The 18,091-nt window shown below is 36.9% G+C and overlaps 1 protein-coding gene across 1 annotated transcript in view; it reads left to right on the top strand.

The window, feature by feature from the left end:
• ADGRB3 (adhesion G protein-coupled receptor B3) overlaps positions 1–18,091 on the top strand; it is a 461,694-nt gene that overhangs the window by 360,064 nt on the left and 83,539 nt on the right. The window contains exons 16-18 of the mRNA XM_013130073.2: positions 2,946–3,072; positions 4,735–4,838; positions 8,153–8,255. Of these exons, the coding sequence (XP_012985527.1) occupies positions 2,946–3,072; positions 4,735–4,838; positions 8,153–8,255 (334 nt within the window). The remainder of the gene's footprint in view (positions 1–2,945; positions 3,073–4,734; positions 4,839–8,152; positions 8,256–18,091) is intronic.

Genomic DNA, 18,091 nt, shown 5'->3' on the forward strand with positions numbered 1-18,091 from the left:
CTCTGAAAAAAAAGCCTAGCTCCATCATCCTGACACCCACCCTTTACATATTTGTAAACATTGATGAGGTCACCCCTCAGTCTCCTCCAAGCTAAAGAGACCCAGCTCCCTCAGCCTCTCCTCATAAGGGAGGTGTTCCACTCCCTTAATCATGTTGTACATAATCTGCTATACATAAGGGCCATGATCTTCACTCCTATCTTTTGCTAGGTTAAAACATGCTTATGTCTGTATTTTCTACATTCTTCTCATCATTATATTTCATGCTCTACTGAGAATAGAGTTGGCATAGCAAAGACTGTCCCAAAGGAAAACCAACACCTAACTGAACAACAACAACAAAAAGTATAATGCACATACCCAAGAAGTAGGGAGAAATAAACCTATCTCAGGAGAAATACAATTTCCTAATTTCTGTGTAGTTTGCTGATATTAAAAGCTTAAATAACAACTTATTATTTATGTAACTTTCTGGATGAAAAGGTTTCCTATCGTACTTCAAGCACAAATATCAATCATAAAAAAAATTACTAAATTCAGCTAAAGTCATACATGTATACCCAAGATGTTGGCTCTTTGTTCATGATTATCAAAACTGAGGCTTGAATCACTAGTTGCCAGTATGGGAAAAAAAAAACCAAACCATTCAATAGTGTTGTTAACTTCCTTTTTCACTGTCTCACGGGGTATCCCTAAAAAAAAAAAAAAATATGTAAAAAAAATTATCTTGCATAAAAAAAATATTCCTAATAGACTAATAAGGTGGACAGTGTAAGATATGAAGTCCTTTAACTAAGTTAGTGGTTTTGATAGCAATGTCATAGCTGATTTTTAATCATCAATATGTTAAAGCAGAAAAAACAATGATGTTAGTAAGACATATGTATTACTAATTTTAACAAAATATGTCAATTGTGAGTGCAAACCATGTTGTGAGACCCAGAAAAATACCGCAAAATAAGGGAAACAGTTGTTAGTATACTGAGTGTGGCTTGATCACCAGTCTGTATCAGATTGGCAGTTATGTCTGCGAATGAATTCTTTATTCTACAAAAAAAGGTCCCTGTCCTAAAAACTACATTTTCATTTCAATACCTGAGAGAGTCATATAATTGTTTTCAGTAGTAATCATCACTTATATGTCATGCAATATTACATAATACATTACTAAAGAGTAAAAAAAAAATATTTCTTCTATATCATACATGATTAAAATACTTTTCTGTACATCATTTGGCCATCATTTTTATTGCACAGTATGTTCCCAATTCTTGATTAGAACTAAGAATTTTACATTAAACTCTGAAGTGGTTTCAAAAAGACACTCCATCATTCCTCTAACTGTAAGACTTCTCTGAGGAGACAACACTTAACAGGTAAACATAGAGCTAAGGGGGTTTTGGTGCTTGCAGCACATTGGCCATATATCCATGGGCCCAAATTACATCTTACTTAGGGTTAGTATAACAAATTGCCTTTGTATGTGGGCCCTAGCATATAGAATCACTCACAAAGGTGGGTTGTCAAAGCAGAAGAGGTGAAACAACGGTGATCACAGGGACTGGAAATTATTATTCCCCCACCTTGTTTCTTCCACCTTCGATTTTCTTTTTTCAAGTCGTTTAGTGACCTGAGGTGAAATGGGAAGGAATTGACAGCGCACATGCTGCTGCTGGCAGCAGAGTTGCTGCAGTTGCTTCCTGGACACGAAAGGAGGGGAAAAAAGAAGAAAGAAACCCAATTGTTGTTCTCTAAACGTAACATATGCAAAGGCAGTAGCTTTACTGTAGTTAAAGCCAACCCCTTTTTCTTGTAGGAATGATTTTCCCCCCACTGCAGTTCAGGAAAAAGGGGAGATGTTTTTTGTCTCTCCCTCTCCCTCTCCTTGCCTGCACAAAGAAAACGTGGGTTGATACCATTTTTATTGTTCTGCTGGGGTGGGTTTCAGACCTCGCATTAGCATACTGAATGTCTAATTGAATTCGGGGGCTGTGTTAATCATCTTGTTTTGTTTAGGGGCGGTTGGTGAAAGGTGCCAGGAAACAATCACTTTGGCTTGGGGTTAGCGTGGTGCTGCCACCCCAAGAAAAAGAAATCGAGAAGGGGGAGGGAGCTAGGAAGAGGCGAGTTGACTGAGTGATGTCTGGAGGGCGAACTCGTGTGTCTCTTTGGTGATGTTGTGTGCTGCTGTACTGAAATCCACCCCTCTGCTGGAGCTAAGGAAAGAGTTGGAGGCATCTGCTGTTGCCGTTTCCAGGGTGAAATTTCTAAGGCTTAAAAACAACAACTGAAAAAAAAATCATAAAAAAAATCCTCAGCAAATAAAGCCATCAGAACTGAAGAGCCGGCATCTCCATGTCCAATTGGCATCACCCAGACAGACGTTTGAGAACCATATGCCTTTAACCTAGCCACACACACACGGGGGAGGGGGGGTTGGGGAATAAAGGAAAAAAAATCTAGAAAAAAGGTAAAAAAGAAACTACAACTACCCACCATCACGTTTTCCAGAAAAGGGCCAGAAACAGAGACGGTAGGAAAAGGGGGAAAAAAGAGAGTGAGCGAGAGAGAGAGAAAAAAGCCTCCCCCTCTTCCCCCGATGAGTTTTTCGCAGTGCTCTGGTGAAGCTCGGAGGTGGCTGGCAGCGCAGGGGGCGGCTGCTGCCGCGGCTGGCGGGGCTCCGCGCAGCGCAGCACGCCGGACCGTCAGCACCACCGCGTCGGACAGCTCCACGCGCTGCTCCCCGCGCCCCGCTCCTCGCCTGCCGCGCTGCACCGCGCCGCGCCGCTGGGGCCGGTCCTGCCCCACAACAAGTACCTCTGTGCTGTCCGGGAACTACACTACACTCCCCTCTCGGTGTAACTGCATTGTCTCCTCCTCACGGAATTGGCCGTCAGGCGTAATTATCCCCATTCCTCCCCCCCTCCCCTTTCTCTCCTTTGCAGGAACGACTCTTTGGGAACCTGGTCCACCCAGGGATGTAAAACCGTGCTTACCGATGCATCCCATACGAAATGCTTATGTGATCGTCTCTCTACCTTCGCCATTTTGGCTCAGCAACCTAGAGAAATAGTAAGTAACAAAGAGAAGAGGGGGGGGGGAAATCCGGTTTTAATGCAAAAGGCAATAGCGAGGGGACTGCTTGGGGGAGGGGGAGAAGCTGGTCGAGCTTTCCTCTCAGGTATATTTCAGCCGTTGCACTGAGGAATTGTTTAATATTGCAGGTAGGCAAATGTTGGTCTCCTGGTGTCTCAGAGAAATGAATTCCAGATTCTGTGATATAACTAAATCCTAGTGAAATTTGCATGTTCTCAAACTCTGCATTTTTCAGTGCAAGCCTCCTAATTGTGATGTAAATGTGTTGAAAACTTTTGTATTGAACAATTATCAACTTAACAAGCTTTTTAAAGCTTGCAAGCCTTTCCAGGAGAATGTGCAGGGCTTTATTACTGCTCTTGGTAGGAAAACCCTAGATACTGTAGTTAAACAGATTGCAGATCTGCATTGGACATTTTCAGCACAGATTTTCTATGTAGTGTGTTGATATGATGTAAGGGAAATAATCAAGTTTTCATGAGAAAGAGGGAACATCAAGTGTATGAGCAGACACTCCCAGTATTATTCAATGTGCAAATAGCTAAAAAGCAAGTATTTGCGAAGTTATCCTGCTAAGGCAGAATTTATTTTTCCTGGGTTTGGAAGCGTATGATCAGACTTTAACAGCAAAGTAGATCAGTTTGGAACAAAGTGTTTGAAATAAAACATTACTTTCTGCCTGAGATCTGGCCTAGAAGTACATCAGTCTTATCTCCTCTGTGGGTGACAACAGATATCTTGATAAATGTAATTTACAGTACATCCCTGAGGCTTTAAAAAGCATTTTGGTAAACCAGGCACAGTATCCTTTCAAACTTTTAGAGGTATTTCTTTTTGCATTTGTATTGGTAAATACTATGGCTATTTCAGAACATGAGCATATACACATACGAAGCAAAAACCTCACCTGATTTCTTATGATAATAGTTTAATTTACAATAGGGAAAGCTAGTTTGTTTCCAAGGTCATTTGTTTTCATCTTTTATTAAAACACTAAGCACAAATGAAATAACTCTAAATTTGTGGTTTCTTTTATGGAAGTCTTATGATATTGTTGCCATAGTTATCTTGCCATTCCTTCTAGACAATCAGAGGCCCAAGTGAATTAAGTGTGTGAGAATAGTGGATTGAAGTCAAAGTTATTAAAAGTCAGAAAGTTTGGTAATCCTGCAACAAGCATGAATCAAATTCTGGGACAGATTACTGGATGATCTTTAATATATAGCGTGAAACCGAGCTGCTTGTTCAATACACATTTCTAAATATTGCTGTTTCTCATAAGAAAGATACTTTTAATTAATTTTCACTAGGGAGTAGTTTAAACTTGTGCTAATGTCATGTCTCCTATTACATTATAATATTAGTTCTTCCTTTATTTTTCAAAATATCATGCAGGTGTTATAAGGCATTTTAAAGCTCAAAGGCCTCTGAGGAATGTACCAGTAATTAAACAGATCTCAGAGTATGGATTAGTTTTGGAATTAAGCTGATTTCTGCTGAATAAGTAGTATTACGGAAGCTCTCTGTGACAGCCATGAGTGCTTTTATAATTTTGCTTTTGTTGCTTTTTTCTTTTGATTTGTTATTTTAATTGCTGGAGGATGGGTTTTTTTCATGGTTGTGTGTTGTAACCTACAGATCATGGAATCATCGGGTACACCCTCAGTGACCTTAATAGTAGGCAGTGGTCTTTCATGCTTGGCCTTGATCACCCTAGCAGTTGTCTATGCAGCGCTATGGAGGTATGTAATGGATTGACAAAGCTGAACATGAATACATAGCTATATTTAGTTGAACTGCAATTTAAAGAGAGCATTAAATGCAACATTTGTTATTATCTGGGAAAGAAAAACAAAAAAGCAAAATGTAATTTGTTGATGTGACTGATAAGTTTTACTCTCCTGGCCTACTGATGATGCTATAGCCTACTCTTTCCCCTGCTCAGTATAAATGGAATCACTCTTTCAGTGAGGTCTTCATAGTGCTAGTAAACAATTTACAGGATTATTCTATATGATATATTTCATGTGAGGCTTCTGGCCTATACTTTTGACTGCTTTTCCTCTATTTGCATATTAAACAAAAGCTTCTGCATGGTAAAAATGACATATCAAAGTGCCACGTAAGATATCACAGATTTAGGGAGGTTTAGTCAACTGGTTTTGTGTTTGTCCACTTTGAATATGAGTTTCAATGAAGACAATAAAATTAAAGTAGTCTCAAGTAGTGTAGTGATACGTTCCAGTAACAGTCTTTCTTTCCATCTTGAGTTTACTATATTAAAATATTATATTGACTTAAAAATGCAGTAGATATTTATGGGTAAATCAGTTTGAGAAGTGATGACTTAATGTAGAAGAAACAGAAAGCAAAGAGGAAGAGTCACACAAAATAGTAAATATTTTTTTGAAGGTGAGCATGGGTTCTCATTTCATCTTTTTTTTCCATAATTAAAGAAAAATAGGTTTATATGGAAGTAAGAAGAAACATAGCAGAAAAAAATAATAATTTTTAGAGTAATGTAAAATCAGATGATAGAATTTTGCTTTTAGAAGCAGCTTGATAATTTTACACCCTTTTCCTTTCACTCACTTATGTAGCCACGGAGACTCACAGGATTAGATATATATATTATAAGTATAGAATATGTAGTTACATAAGTTATAATAAAAAGAGTTTAAAAATTATCAGTTCTTGACTGTAAAAAAACTGAGAATGAGAGTATTTCAGGATATAATACCCATATGAAGAATTATACTGTTATGTTTTTACTCCCTGATATATTTAACACTTGGATGGGAATACTGTCATGTTCAGTAGAGCTGGTCTTCTCCATTATTTAAACTAGATATAAGGAAGATATTTTTTATTATGAGAATGGTGAGGCACTCGCACAGGTTGCCCAGAGAAGCTGTGGCTGCCTCATCTTTGGCAGTGTGCAAGGCCAGGTTGGATGGGGCTTGGAGCAACCTGATCTAGTGGAATGTGTCCTCACCCATTGCAGGGGGGGTGGAACTAGATGATTCTTAAGGTCCCTTCCAGCCAAAACCATTCTGTGATTCTGTGATTCTATGATTATGATAACTTCCAAGCAGAGAAAAAAAAAACTGTGATGTGTTATGGACCTAAGTGTGGGCTCTGCAGCCCACTGAAGAGAACTCATACAGATCACAGTGTTCTATCAGTGAGATATTTTGCAAATATTTTGACAACTGAGTGGCCTGCCATTTGGATCATTAAAATCTGCCTCCAACATGTTTCTCGAGAGCACATAGTAACCAGTTACAGAGAAAAGATAGGCACTGAAACTTATATGTGTATATACTTGTTTTTGTAAGTCTAGGGGTAGGGAGAAAGTTGGTATTTTGACCCTATGTCTGTATTTATATTTTGGAACCCCACCTTCCCTTTTAATGGCAGGGCCTGTTTAGAAGTGATACGAGGTAGAGGTCCTAAGAAGGCCTGTGCGAGCATTCTTTGATGGCTAATTGATTTGATCCCCCCAACTGAAAATTCAAACTGAAAGACAAATTCAGTATCAGTCAAATATTTGTTTTCGCTTCCCTTCTTTTCCCTTCCCTTCACTGGCAGTGGACTGGAAGAAAAACTAAAACCTTCCTAGCCTAAGTGAAAGCTATGAGCTCCTGCTTGAACTGTATTTACTCAACTACTAAAATTCTTTCTAATCCATAAATACACATGGTTGGGAGCTGGCCCAGCTGAATCAGTAGTTAACAAGTTAGAAAGTAGCAGCATACTGACGGTGTAGACAAAGGCACTAGACTTTCTCCGTTTGTCTGCAAACACATAGAACTAACCTTAATAACATTGTTATATTTTAATCAAAAATGTGGATTGTGGTATCAGGGTTGTTCTGTCTTCTTAAGTAAAAAACCGTAATGCAGTATTACTTAATTGATTGATACCTGGGCAAAAGGACTACAGTTAATGTCCAAAGCTCAGCAATTCTTGTGGGTTCAGTACCCCTTGTTAAGACCTCCTCAGAGTGTCAGCTATGGGGAGATCCTTTCCAATCCTAACTATTCTATGATTCTATGATATAGCTCAGGAGGAGACAGCAATATTAACTAAGCTCCAGTGAGAAGAATATAGTATAGGTCATATAACATATGACATGGTCATCAGTGGAACTAAGCACCCTCAGCTTTAATTTACTTTTGTAGTCAACATTTATTCTTTTAACAAATATGAAAATCAAGTCAGTAAGTTACCTCACTTGAAACCATAATCATTCTCTTTCTGTCCGTAGCATACAGAACGCTATACATATATAAAAATGAGAATATTTGCATCTTGTAAAGGAATAGGTGATAAGAGTATTTGACTTTTCCATACTAAACATACTTGTAAAATGAATATGATAAGTTTGCAAAACAGACTATGTGATGCTCACTGCTGTAATTGAATCTTTCTGCACAAACTTAACCATTTTTTGGTATTAGGTCTTATAAAGATAAAGATATTATAGTATTACTGTTTTTTCATACAAATTATTCTATAAAGGTTGTGGAACTTCAAAATAAATGCTACCACTATCCCAATAACATTTAAAAATGCAGTGCCATAGTACCATCAACCAATCTGCATCTTATTTATGCATCATGCACCAGATCATCTGTTTATGTAAATCACCATATTTTTGCTGAAGTTAGTTATTGTTAGTGGTATATGCCAGCTGTGAATATTCCTGGGGATGAGCAGAGAGCATAAGAAGTTCCTGACATGAATGCATGCAAGCCCGTTATTATCAGTATGATGTTGGAACAGTGTTGCCAGCAGGCTTTAAAAGAAGCATTGATAGATTATTTTTTAGTATACAAGTTACCAAGAGGAAATTGCAGAATATCAAAATATCATAGTTACAATGTTTGTAATGTGATAGCTCCCTGGTACTCTTTTGGAACACTTGAAAGGGAGTGTTTACTTTTCAGAGTGTCTACAATATTTAATACAAGAACTGCTTCAAAGCTTTATATGATTTGCTAGTTGTTTTCCTTTTAGAAAAGTTGTTCCCTCTCTTTGTTTATTTGAACAGGTACATCAGATCTGAGAGGTCAATAATTCTAATCAATTTCTGCCTGTCTATTATCTCATCAAATATCCTTATTCTGGTTGGACAAACTCAGACACATAATAAGGTATGAGAATAGATTATATTAAATTTGCACTTAAATATTAATATGTTTGTTTTATTTGTGATTAACTTAAAATAATTACATACATTTAGTCCTGTACTCACAGGACTTGGCATTTTTGGTAAAATATTAACAGACAAGGAAAAATATTTACCATCTCTCATAATCTCTTTTTCTCCTCCAAAAATCACTCCTGGTATTGTTCCCTCTGGATAAGCTGTGTTCTCTGTGGTAGACTTGTATATTTTATGACTAAATTTCAAAGCAAAAAAGTTCAAAGACTCAACATCAAAAGGACAAATTCTGGTTCATTATAATAGTTGTAATAGGATTGTGCTACAGTGTTTTTGTCTTTCTATTAGCTCACTGGTACTCAAAAAGCAAGTAGAAATTGCTTAGAAGTCAGAGTACTACTCTTGAAAATGTACAGAAAAAGGCATCATAACAAGTTGTAGAACATTTAAATGTCTGACTGATGTAGCTATAAGGAAGTGATAACTCTGCATACTTTACTTTGTGATATATTGCTGGTTTGTTACTAGTGTTTTCTCAAACTCTTTCTGAACATAGTAGTTATATGTCCCTCTCCTGTAGAGCAGGGCTGTGTTTTGAGGCATCACATAGTGCCTGGTGATGCTAGGGAACTTTCAGAAGTGATAATAAATGGTTTCTTAAAATTAACTATACATACACGACAGCTTGGATTAGAAAATACGATGTAATTTCTGAATAGGGCAGTGTGTGCTAGAATGCTGTTAAGTTTTGGAGTGAGCAAGTATCTGTAATTTCTTATCCCACTGTGTTAAACTACTTCATGCACTGCTAACCTTAACTTTTCTAGTATCTAGTGAAATACATTTATCATCTGCTATAGGATAACTAGTGCTTTTACAACACATCTGCAATTAAACATTTATTCTTTTCAAACAAATACTTAGAAAATTAGCTGCCAGAAGTCTCATTAGTTCAACAGAAGTCACATAGCTGTACTTGGTAAAACAAACTCCAAACACAGTAATTTCCACATAATTTAACAAAATTACTAAAATTAATATATTAACATGCTTAAAAGTTTTGAATGCATATAGAGGTACCAGGGAACAAAATACACATTTGCAGAAGAAACACACATGACTCACAGATTTTATTCAGGGGAAAAAATATTAGAAATGCAGAAGCAACTTCAGACTGCCAGAGTTCAGAAGCATTAAGCCTCTCTAGAATTTCAGCACTAACATGCACAGTAATATTTACTATTTTATTATGTATTTCAGGAAGAAATATGATTCAGTAGCTGAAAGTTTCTATATATGTTGCCACTGTGGAGTCAGGGCATCAGAACAACTGTGTTTGATAATATGATCCCTAGGCCTGCTGGCAGCCATTCTCTGATGCTTGACTCAGGGAACTCTGAACAAAAACACACCTTAATCCAGTTCCTTTCTTTTAATCTTAATCTCTTTGAGATCCCTCACTTCTGCTTCCTGAACTCCAGAAAGCAGAGATACTATAGTGACTTATTTCTGAACACCAGATCCTAAAAATGTAAGTATTCAGAGAAAATAATTGACAGAAAAGCCAACACATCACAAAGTTTACATTTTGAATATATGGCCTAAAAAATCACTCTAAAATACCACTTTCTACTACACTCATCTTTTTGAGTCTGCATCTTGCTTTTGGTACATGTACCACCTGGGAGTACCTTTAGTTGATCAAAGGCAGAAAACATTTTTTATACCAAGGAAGATGTTCCTTGTTACAGACCAAAAATCTGACACTATGTCCACACTTACATGAATACATTGTAGCTCCAAGAGGCTAGCTTTGGAGTGCACCATCAATGAAATGGCCAGCTAAAGCCACTGTTTAGCAAAATCTTATTTAAATAAGCAGTCAGATCCAGGTATGACTTCAACATGTTTGTAAGTAGGTATGTGTTTTGGTGTCAGAAGTATTTGAATGCAAATTCTGAATTTATTTTCAAAGATCATAAATGACCAGTGTTTGATTTTTAGTCCATAGATCTAGATTGCAATACTGACATCTGTAGGAAAAATTGGTTTCATTTTGTTGAGCTGGAAAATTAAATCTGTAAATGGGAACTCCAGAAAAGAAATCAGGTTCTTACTTATGGATTAAGACAAAAACTCTTTTAAATTTGTTTCTGAGATTTTATTATTTACTAGAAATCAAAACATTTCAGTTCTTAGTGTCTGAAAATTTTGGTAGAAAACCTGGAAATATTTTATCAAGACATTGTAATATGTAAATAAGCAGAAATTGTTTCCTGAAACAAAGCTGTGATGGTGTTTTATGGTAAGAACACAAGCTTAGTTTTTTTAATGCATCAGAGAAAAATTGAGAAATACAACATGCCAAGTTTGAGAGTCTATTTGTTCTGTTATCATTCTTCATACTATTCTCATGTTATTGGGGCACCTAATTAATGTACATATGATGATGCTGATATTCACTCAAGTTGAAGAATGTCACTTTTTTTCCATGATTTAGTTTGGCTTTGCTTCTGAGTTTAAATTGTTCTCAACTCTATATTTGTGTATATTCCCTTTGAGAATAGGTGCTTATTAAGTATCATCAAAGCTGAATTCTAGTACAAAGTTGAACAGTATGTAAATTGAAGATACTGAAGATGTAACAGCATGTTGTCAGTCCTAGGAAAAGGAATATCCTGAGCACCTAAAACACGTAACATATGCAATTAGTAGTTTTGCTAAATGCACTGTAAACCCAAAAAAAACCCATAAAATTTTGCTGATGATAAGATTAGAATGTAGTTTTCTCTATATCCGTTAAACACTGCACCAACTACTTTTATTTGTTTCAATGCTATTTTATCTCCAGGATATTTCTGTGATTCATTTTAACATGCCCATTGACAGCTGAGACAAAAATAATATATTGAGTCTTTTTCTTTCTATTTTGTGTAAATCATAAATACTTAGCATGTTAAGTTTAGCTCTACTCTTTGAAGGCTGAGGATATGCTAATGTTTTTACAAAAACTTCTTTTACTACAACTCTCTTTGGTTCAACTAAGTTTTGCCTTTTTCTGTAAAAAATACCATGACAGATGGCAGAAATGGGTTAAATATTTACAGAGGACATGAAGAAGCAGTTTAAATTCTTCAAAGCTACCATAGTGTTTCCATTTCTAATACTCCCTGTTTAAAAGTAATTTTTTCCCTCCAGTTTCAGTAACTCAAGGATACCAACATTAGACGAGAGGTCAAGATCATGGGGCTTTTTAGCTTGTTTTAGAATAGATTGTGGTGGAAAGAATGAAGGGGAGAATGGTTTCTCTTGGAAGGTTTGGACTGGGATAGCAAAAAGCCTTTTATCAACAGAAAAGCCTTGCTCCCATATTCCTTCATAGCCAAAAGTGTTGTGCATTTTATTGAAGGACCCAGCTGAGAAATGTTCTGCTTTTTTCAGTATGCTTCCCCAAGCCTTTCAAAATACAGAACTTTATTCAATGCTGTTTCAGACACTGTAAGAGATTTTTGTTTTGTCAGTTCCTGTTTTGAAATACAGGTCACTGAAGCCTGAATTTATGATAATATTATTAAATTAATTATGTATCTTTTTTCAATATACTAGATGTTGTACTACACATGAGAAGTACATTAACTTACTTTGGTATATCTGTATCTTGTTTTCCTTCCAGTATTAAATGTTAGCCACATAATCATATTTAAATTTCTCAATATGCAATATATGCGCACTGGAGGTAGCCCTTTAACAGCTGAAATTAAGTCTCCTGAATCAAGGGAGGGTAACACTTTTCATGTGTAACCTAACTGTTGAAATATCTGTTATTTCACAAATACTATGAGATGTCCCTCACATCTACAAAAGCATTGCATATTTACTTTGAAGACACTGACAGTTTCCTTTGAGGACATATCTAGCAGTGATTTGTAGGTTTCCTTGTAATGTAACTCTTGCTATGCTATGTTTTCTAATGTTCTTCTTGCCATCAAGAAAAATGGTTGTATTTCTTCTATATGTGGAGCTCAAGCTATAAATCTTTACTGTGATTCTGATCCCATTTAATGAATAGATTCTCTACCCCAATAAGTTATTAATTAATATTATGTGGAGTTTTTCATAAATTCACTTTCCTTTTGAATACAGCTGGAAAATACATTGGTTTTTTTCACAGTTCTGCCTAACTAAAAACACATTAGCTGTTTGATATAAGCAACTCTTGTTTACCTATTTTTCCTGTGACGAAAACAAAGCTTAATGCTATTTAAAATAAACCATAGAATTCATTATACATATGAGGAAAAAAAAAACCAACTATTTTATACTTTATCTGTTTCTGAGTGTATTTAAGAGTTCCTTGCTGAACAGTTTGGGTCACCTGTGAGAAAAAGGCATATTTTTAGAAATGTCATAAGAGTGCACATTTTGTTAGCCATAGTCAGGTTTCTGTGTGCCTAGCAAGTGAAAATGCTAAGGCACAAGGCAAGATTTAGCAACTCTTATAGCCTGTGTCATCCCTGTTTAATTGTGGTTTTCAGTTTATTATGCTATTACATTTTGGAATTCATCTCTTAGACCATACCTGAAGGATATGCAAAAGGAATATCCTGAGCACCTCAAACACATAACATAAACAATCAGTAGTTTTGATAAATACATTCTAAAAAAAAATGTTCACTAAACAGCTGACTGGACAAAAATAACACCGCTGTAGTCTTTTTTCAATAGAAGGTTTAGGCTGAAAGAAGCAAACAGAAGTGGAAAGGAGCTGAGATGCCACAGCATCCCATTCCCATAGCACTCTGAAGCAGCTGACTGTGTAACTAGAGCTCCCTCAGGTTTTGAGAAACAGTGGGTGGTGGGATCCCCTGAGAACCCTGCAAATGTTCAGGTGGTACTAATGCTGCCTCTAACCGTGTGGCTCTTGCCCCATATCTGCCACTGCCTTACAGATGCAGGCATTGTGGCAATATATCTCCTAGGAAACAGCGGGGGAGTCCTAAGAGCAGATGGAATGAACAGAGAAATGATGCTAACACAGCATTAAGGTTGTGTTAGAAAATCAATGAGGAAACAAGGAATTTAGTATGTCAGGCAGTAGAACTCTGTGTTTTAGGTCTTGCCTGGAAAACTTCAGAGGAATACCCTTCATTTAAGCAGCTGAAGCCTGGGAAAATTTGTCCTCCTGTTTTTGCTAGTATCCAGCTTCTAAATTAACACCTACTGTACTGATTGTCATCTCTTTCTTTGTGTAATAGGTTTTTGAACAGCTGATTCAGGGGCTCTGGTATGGGTTAGCCATCACAGAAACACACCAGTAAACAGGTCAGCAGGCAGTGTGTACTGCATCAAACACATCTGCCTGCCTCTGTATTTGGGAACTCAGAAACAATTAATGCGAGAAGACCTCACTTAACTGAATAACTATTACAGGAGTAGGTCTGTTTAAGCAACATGTTTTTACCATACAAAATTCTGGCAAAACCCATTAACATCAGCTGAATTAACTACTTGCTTTTAGATTCTCAAGAGAACCTCTGGGAGCAGATCTTTCTTACCCAAGATCAGTAAACATTGTTATTCATGCTACTGTTACCTATCTCAGAGGAGGAGGTAACATTCTTCTCAAAAGTACCTGGCAGTCTCTTTCTCAAAAGACATCAACTTGATCATTCAGTATGCTATTTCTAAACAAAACAGACATTTTGATTGTAAGCGGGTTAGACGGAAGAAATTAGGTAGAAAATAGCAGCATGTGTTCTCTGCCTCCAATTCCCAGAACCTTTTTAAAGGCTCTGTGAATGATTTTAGAATCACAGAATTGTCCAGGTTAGAAGACCATCTCACCCAACCTCTTTTTCAAGGCAGGGTCAGCTGTAAGGTCAGAACGAGCTGCTCAGGGCTTTATATAGTCAAGTCTTGAAAACCTCCATATGTAGAAACCGCGCAACTTCCTTGGAAGACTTGATTCTTTGCTTGGCTGTCCTCATGGTTACAATGTTTTTCCACATATCTGGTCTAGAACCTCCCTTTGTTTCAATTTATGCTCATTGTCCTTTGTCATCCTACCACACATCACTGTGAAGAACCTGGCTTCATCTTCTCATTGACATTTCTATAGGCACTGATAGGCTGCTGTGAGATGCTTTAGAAGCCATGTCTTCTCCAGGCTGAACAAGCCCACTTTCTTTAGATTCTCCTCACAAGGCAAGTGTTCCAGATTCCAAACATTTTGGTGTCCTCTGTTAAACTCACTCCAGTTTATCAAGTCTTCCTTGTACTGGGCAACACAATTGTATTGGACACAATATTCTAGATATTGTCTAATAATGACAGCTGAGCAGAGGAGGACAATGCATTCCTCAGTCTCCTGGTTCTGCTTCTCTTGATGCAAACCCAGATGCTGTCAACTGTCTGTGCTGCCAGGGGAAATTGCTCACTCGTACGCAGCTCACTGCCCATCCCTCAAACGTGTCTAGCTGTCTCTGGATGGCAGCCGTGCCCTCCGATGTATAGACTAGTCCCCCCAGTTTGGTATTATCTCCAGATTGTATGAAGAAGCATCCATTGCCTACTCCAGGTCACTGACATTTAAACATGTGCCCCTGGATACACCCATGAAGTACTTTGCTTGTTATCTGCCTTCAGGTAAGTTGCGACCCATCAGTAATTAATTGGCACTCTAAGCCAACAATACGACTAGTACTTCATCACTTAGCTGTCCATTCACCCAGCTGTGACCTCCTAGCCTGCTTACAAGAATATGGTGAGAGAATTTGTTGGAGACCATTTTAGTGAGCTATAACAAAAGTGATGCTGGTTTGGAAATCCAAAATTTACCAAGGTTTACTCATTAAAGACTTAGGCTGTGTCTGACCTGTGACTCATATTGTTGCCAGCTCTAGTGTCTCTTGGTTGTTGAGGATCTTCTCCCATCCACCCAAACGACCACACATTGCATGCATGTGCTGAGAAATGTTGCACAGTTGTAGCCTACTCCTTTCTCCCTGGTTGTGGTGCTGGGTTTTGTGCTGGCATGTGTGCCTCTGCTGTCCTTCCTTAGCATAAAAAAACTACATAGCTGACTTTCTTGACATAGCCATGTGCTCTGCTGCTTTTCCCAAAATGGTGTGGTTTTAGCTCCTTGCTCTTCAGAACCTTTTTAGAGTAGTTTTTCTCTTCTAGAATTCACCCCCACAGCCCTGAGGAAAATAGCTCATTCTCTCACAAACACCTGTTTGAATCACTTCAGACAATCTGTTGATGACTCAAGCAGCTATTTTGGTCTTCACACCTTTTTTATACTTCTCTTTTGCTTATTTGTTGAATTTCAGTGGAAATAGAAAAGCAGTCAATGGGAAGTAGATCATGCTACAAACAGTTAAATGTTCATGTCTTTCAGTTACATAATCTTAGTTTTAAGAAAGACTAAACAAACTCTTCCATGTGACAATAGTAAAAAGGATTTTTAAAGATACCACAGGACTAAACTTCACACTACTAAATGTTTTAATTAATAACAAGAGCAGCAGCAACACCAAAAATCAGTATTAAGCTACTTTGTTGTTTTCTTCCTGCTATGAAAGCTGAATTTCTTTCATGGATTTTTGTGTGTGGATTACCATTTATAAGAATGTAGGCATAAGAATCCATTTGTCACAGAAACCAAAACAGATACAGAAACAGAGTAGGATGTTTTTGATATAGATATCTGGTAAAATAATACATTAAAAAATACAACTCTGAGATAAATGCAATGTAAATCTTATGACCTACTACAATAATTGTTACATCATTACTTTTTCTGTATAAAAAAAATGAGACCTGTTAGAAAACACAATCTCTTTTCAAATACTATCATTTTAAGGAACAATAGTGTAAATTTTGTGCAAAGATTATATATCAGTTTACTGGATTTTATTTATACTTCCCTATAATTCCCTGTTGTGCATGTGTATTTTCAGGAACATATGGTATGGTTTAACCTTGACATGCACTATGAAGTTTATTTGTACATTTTTTACCTTGTATTCTCCTAGGTTTCAGGCCCCTGTATCTTGCAGTCAAGTCAGGGATAGTGTTTTATAAGGGAGTGACTATTGGATCAGCCTGAGAATCAGGCTGATCTCATCAGAAGCTATAAAATGAGTATGTTTTCCTTCACACTACGTACCTTGCTCTGTAAAACCTATGGGTCTCACTCCAGTGATCCTTATACATGAAAGTATTCTTAGCCCTACATTTACTTTAAAGATTTAGAAAAAGTGTAATATAGATGTTGGGAGAATCAGGCTCAGAGGTGTTTTAATAATGAGTGAAAATGAATCTTGGCGTTTGTGTTTGTTGCTCATGGCTGAAGTAAGCTAATTTCTGAAAACAGAGCTTGCTAGTGAATCAGCTCACTTGTTATGCTGGAGTCCCTCTTACTTTTGCAGCAACTAAAAAGAAAACCAAATGTGAATCATGTTTTGCTAGATTCAATCAAAGTAGTCCAGAGTGCTGTTTGAACAGCAACCCGAAACAGTAACTCCAGAAGTACAAGTCTCCCGTGGACAATTGTGAGTTCACCTACCCTGTATCTTATCAGATTAATTTGTGGTTGATTTTAAGTCATAAAATTCCCATGAAATGATTATTGTTCTCAGGTGCTAAGATTAAGGCCTGGATTCCAGTGCCTATGCCCAGACCTGTTTATTCATTTTATATTTGCCTTAATAAAAAAAAAAAAAAAACAAAAACCGGAAACCAACCAAACAAAAAAGTGTGACAAGAGTGCAAGAGTGAATTTCAAGTTTGTCTTTCTTTCTTTCTCTCTCTTTTTCCCTGTGAATCTTTTTTCATGTCTAGAAGTAGCCAGGCTTCAATGGGAAAGACAGAGTTTCTTTACCATTTCTATTTTTTAGCTCTTCTACAAGGTGAGGTTAAGTGAAATTTCATGGGATGTGGGAGAAGCAGGATGTGAATATCTGTTCTAGACCAAGTTCAACAATCAGATGGAAAGCCAATGGTGATCATACAAGATCTGACCTTTCCTGCTTTTTCTTTCTGAGAAAGAAACTGGTCACTCTGTGCTGAACTCATTGAAGTCAGCATTCACTAAATATGATCTGAGTATATTTATTGCATCATACGAATAAGCAATGTTTTTAGATGCTGCGGATCACATCAGAACCTAGTCATGAGACAGATGCTTAGATTATTAATTAAAGGGACTGCTAGTATGCCTAGGCACCCAAAATTATGTACCCAGAGATCCTTTTAGTGCTATTGAAAAATGCATGTAGTGCCTTTAATTTTAGACCTCTATGAAAACATAACCTTTTTATATTTATTTTCGTGGACATACATGCTTATTATGTTGAGTCTCAGTGAGTCACACCTTCGACATCAAACCTGGTACTGAAAAATTTGACAGGAACTGTGTTTTAATATTTTTCTCTTTTGATGTTTTTGTCAAAATTTATATAGAACTGACATTGTGGCTGAATAAGTAGGTATATTTAATAGAAAATTATGCTCAGAATAATCTTCTGAAAGAAAACTGTAAAGGTAAATTTGCAAAGAATGCATTTGGCTATAATCATGGACATTTTTAACAAATGTAATTGTGAGATTTCCAGAACCCTGCAGGGAAGTGTACATGTTTTGTAATAAAAAGGCCTCAAGCTGTTTAAACTGATAGAATTTCTGAAATGTCAAGAAAGTTCAGTTTGCACTAGACTTCTGGGTTTAAAAACAGGATGGAAAACATGTTAGTGTCTCTCTCTTCTGAAGAAAACTGAAATATATCTGGCACAAGGAGTCCAGCAGTTGGAAGGAAGTATGAAT

This window comes from Melopsittacus undulatus, chromosome 3 (genome assembly GCF_012275295.1).
Source record: "Melopsittacus undulatus isolate bMelUnd1 chromosome 3, bMelUnd1.mat.Z, whole genome shotgun sequence".
Classification (NCBI taxonomy): domain Eukaryota; kingdom Metazoa; phylum Chordata; class Aves; order Psittaciformes; family Psittaculidae; genus Melopsittacus; species Melopsittacus undulatus.